The following is a 3668-nucleotide window of genomic DNA, read 5'->3' on the forward strand; positions in this document are numbered from 1 at the left end:
TTTCCATACCAGGCCATGTTGCAACCAGTAAGTATACTCTGCAACACACATCTATAGAAGTTGTCTAAGTTTTAGATGTCATGCTGAATCTCTGCAAACTCCTAAGGAAGTAGAGGTGCTGCTGGGCTTTCTTTGCAATTGCAGTTGCGTGCTGGGCCCGGGACAGATCCTCTGAAATGAGAGCAGCAAGGAATTTAAAGTTGATGACTCTCTCCACCTCTGATCCTCCAATGAGGGCTGGCTCATGGACCCCCAATCTCCTTCTCCTGAAGGCATATTATCCCAAATAAACAAAGAGAATCCTGGCTATTTTCACGATTTGCTTTTGTTCTTTAAGAGCTGTCCCCATTAAGTGGCTGCCCTGATTAACCGGAATCCACAGTAGCCCTTACCATAGGCTCCCAGCCCTGAGCTGGCAGGCTGTGGGCTCGGCTTTGCCTTAACGAGCTGAACGCACACCCTAAGCTGGTGCTATAAGAACATGGAACAGTACAGCACAGGGAACAGGCCCTTCGGCCCACAATGTTGTGCTGACCCAGCTATAAAGCAAATCCAAAACACCCAAGCACTAATCACTCCTACCTACACAATGTCCATATCCCTCCATCTTCCTTACATCCACGTGCCTATCCAAACGCCTCTTAAAAATCCTCTCATGTATTTGCCTCTACTGCCATACCAGGCAGCGTATTCCAGGCAACCAGTACTCACTGAGTTAAAAAACTTGCCCCTCACATCCCCTCTGACTCTACCCTTTCTCACCTTCAATGTCTAATACCTTCTGGTATTAGACATTTCAATCCTGGGAAACAGATACTCTCTGTCCACTCTATCTGTGCCTCTCATAATCTTATTAACCTCTATCAGATCTCCCCTCGGGCTCTGGCGCTCCAGAGAAAACAACTCAAATTTGTCCAGCCACTTGTGATATCACACGCCCTCCAAACCGGGCTGCATCCTGGTAAACCTCTTCTGCTCCCTCTCCAAAGCCTCGACATCCTTCCTCTAGTGGGGCAACCAGAAATGTACACAATACTCCAAATGCGGCCTAAACAGAGTTTTATAAAGTTGCGACATAACCTCCCGACTTTTGAACTCAATGTCTCGACTAATAAAAGCAAGAATTCCATAAGCACACCACGGAACTCGGCACTGGACTGAGTTTACAGGCCGTGCTGAGCGTCTCCGTCCCAGGGGAATGGAAGAGTCGCTAAGGGGCACTCTTGGCTTAATGGTCTCAGATACGCAGTCTGTGAAGGGAAAATGTACGAGGATGTTCCTGGGACTTGAGGGCCTGGGAAAGGTTGACTTTATTCCCTGGAGTGTAGGGGAGATTTGACAGGGGTATACAAGATGATGAGGAGGTAAAAGCAGACAGGCTTTTTCCACTGTGGTTGGGTGAGACTAGAACTTGAGGTCATGGGTTAAGAGCAAAAGGTGAAATATTTAAGGAGAACCTGAGGGGAAACTTCTTCACTCAGAAGGTGGCGAGGGTGTGGAACGAGCTACCGGCACAAGTGATGAACAACATTTAAGAGAAATTCATGGTTGGAGGGCAACAGTTTGGCATGGACTAGATGGGCTGAAGGGCCTACTTCTGTGCTGTTGTACTCTGAGGTAAGGGAATTACATGATATCTATGGAACAGAACCCCACACCGTCTCATGACTTACAGAACAAATCGAAGAGAACATAAATGATCTTGGCTTGTCCGACAGCCATCCTGACTCGCTTTTTAACGTTGCCTCCCTGAAGGTTAAGGAGTTTTTGAATCAGAAGGAATTTCCCGTGAGGGATTTGGATTCCAAGGACACGACAGCAGAGGCGCAGAAGAGCGTCACTGACGAGGCAGACATGTATGAAAAGATAGGTTACCCACTACGATGTAACATCTTCCCAGGTATTTATTTATCGTGATACAGCGCGGAAACGGCTCTTCGATCCACGTCACCCAGCAACCCCCAATTTAACCCCAGCCGAATCGCGGGACAACTTACAATGGCCAATTAACCTACTAACTTGTACCAAAACCCGTAGGTTATTGGCTGCGAAAGAATCTGGAGTGCCCGGTGCAAACCCATGCGGTCACGGGGAGAACATACAAACTCCTTATAGACACTGGGCGCGAATTGAACCCTTGTCGCTGGCACTGTAACGTGTTGGACTAATGGTGCCACCTGTCGAATATTCTTGCAGCAAATCGTATGACAGTGGAGTGGGGTAGGATGCACCTATGTCTACAGGAATGTTCCTGTATCCTTACGTTCCTGTGGGAGGTATTTTGATGGCAGTTAGTCGATTCCAAGTACGTAAGCTGTTACATTAGATCAGGTACTTGAAACCACAAAGTCAGCCCCGGCAGGATGGGTGGATGAGATCTATAGTGAGATCCTACGGCCAGGAAGGTGGCTCTCCGACGCTCTGTAATGACGCACAGAGGAAGTCACGGTCATCCACTGCGGCCAGGGAAGAGCCCAGTTTGGGATGACTATATGTACTAGTGGACCCAGACTTCTGAGGCTGAGAGAGTGGAACTGCCCCAGTGCAACGGCTTTCCCACTTTAAAAACTCTCAGCACACGTTTCCTGTCCTCTTCCGACACGACGGGCAACCACCCTGTATTTATTTCGAGATAAGGTGCGTAATGGGCCCTTCCAACCCGACAAGCCGCACTACCCAGCACCCCACTTACCTAATCACCCCTATCCTAATCACCCCACTTACCTAATCACCCCACTTACCTAATCACCCCACTTACCTAATCACCCACTTACCTAATCACCCCACTTACCTAATCACCCCACTTACCTAATCACCCACTTACCTAATCACCCCTGTCCTAATCACAGGACCAGTTACCCTCCGGGTACTCTGGTGAAATTTAGACAGAGAAGAGGGAGCACTCGGCAGGTCAGTGGAGAAACAAGAAGAATTAACGTTTCACAGAAACTAACGTCAACATTAGACAGGCCATTCCAGGCTGGACATAGATAGGTAGACAGATACTTTATTGATCCCAACAGAAAGTGCAGGGTCACAGTGGCATTGCAAGTGCACAAATATACAAATATTAGAAGACAAGTACAAAGAATAAAACATACAGTAAGTTACCACAAACAGTCTAACAGGAGGAGGGGTCATCACTTCCCCAGCTATAGGTTGACTCATTATAGAGCCTAAAGGCTGAGGGTAAGAATGACCTCATACAGCACTCTTTGGAGCAGTGCAGTTGTCTTAGTCTGTTACTGAAAGTGCCCCTCTGTTCAGTCAAGGTGGCACGCAGAGGGTGAGAAACCTTGTCCAGAATTGCCAGGATCCTTTGATCTACCACAGCCTGCAGTGTGTCCAGTTTGACTCTGGTAACAAAGCCAGCTTTTCAAATCGTGTTAATTTTGGTGACTTTCCAATAGAGTCATATGTTCCTAGTGAATACTACAGTGCAGAAACAGGCCCATCGGCCCCTCTAGTCTGTGTCTACTATTATTCTGCCTACTCCCATTGACCTGCACCGGGACCACAGCTCCCCATACCCCTCCCATCCATGTACCGATCCAAACTTCTCTTAAATCCTGAAATCGGACTCGCGCCTACCACTTGCGCTGGCAGCTTGGTCCGCACCGCCCCCCCCCCCCCCCCCCCCCCCACTGGCTGAAGAAGTTGCCCCTCAG

At 48.5% G+C, this 3668-nt stretch overlaps 1 protein-coding gene across 5 annotated transcripts in view; it reads left to right on the forward strand.

Moving 5' to 3' along the window:
• The window catches only part of LOC140718973 (uncharacterized), a 33344-nt gene that overhangs the window by 11521 nt on the left and 18155 nt on the right, over positions 1 to 3668 (forward strand). For all 5 annotated transcript variants that reach the window (XM_073033284.1, XM_073033282.1, XM_073033281.1 and 2 more), the window contains exon 5: positions 1756 to 1900. In XM_073033284.1, the coding sequence (XP_072889385.1) occupies positions 1756 to 1900 (145 nt within the window). The remainder of the gene's footprint in view (positions 1 to 1755; positions 1901 to 3668) is intronic.

The sequence above is a fragment of the Hemitrygon akajei genome, chromosome 31 (assembly GCF_048418815.1).
Source record: "Hemitrygon akajei chromosome 31, sHemAka1.3, whole genome shotgun sequence".
NCBI classification, from domain to species: domain Eukaryota; kingdom Metazoa; phylum Chordata; class Chondrichthyes; order Myliobatiformes; family Dasyatidae; genus Hemitrygon; species Hemitrygon akajei.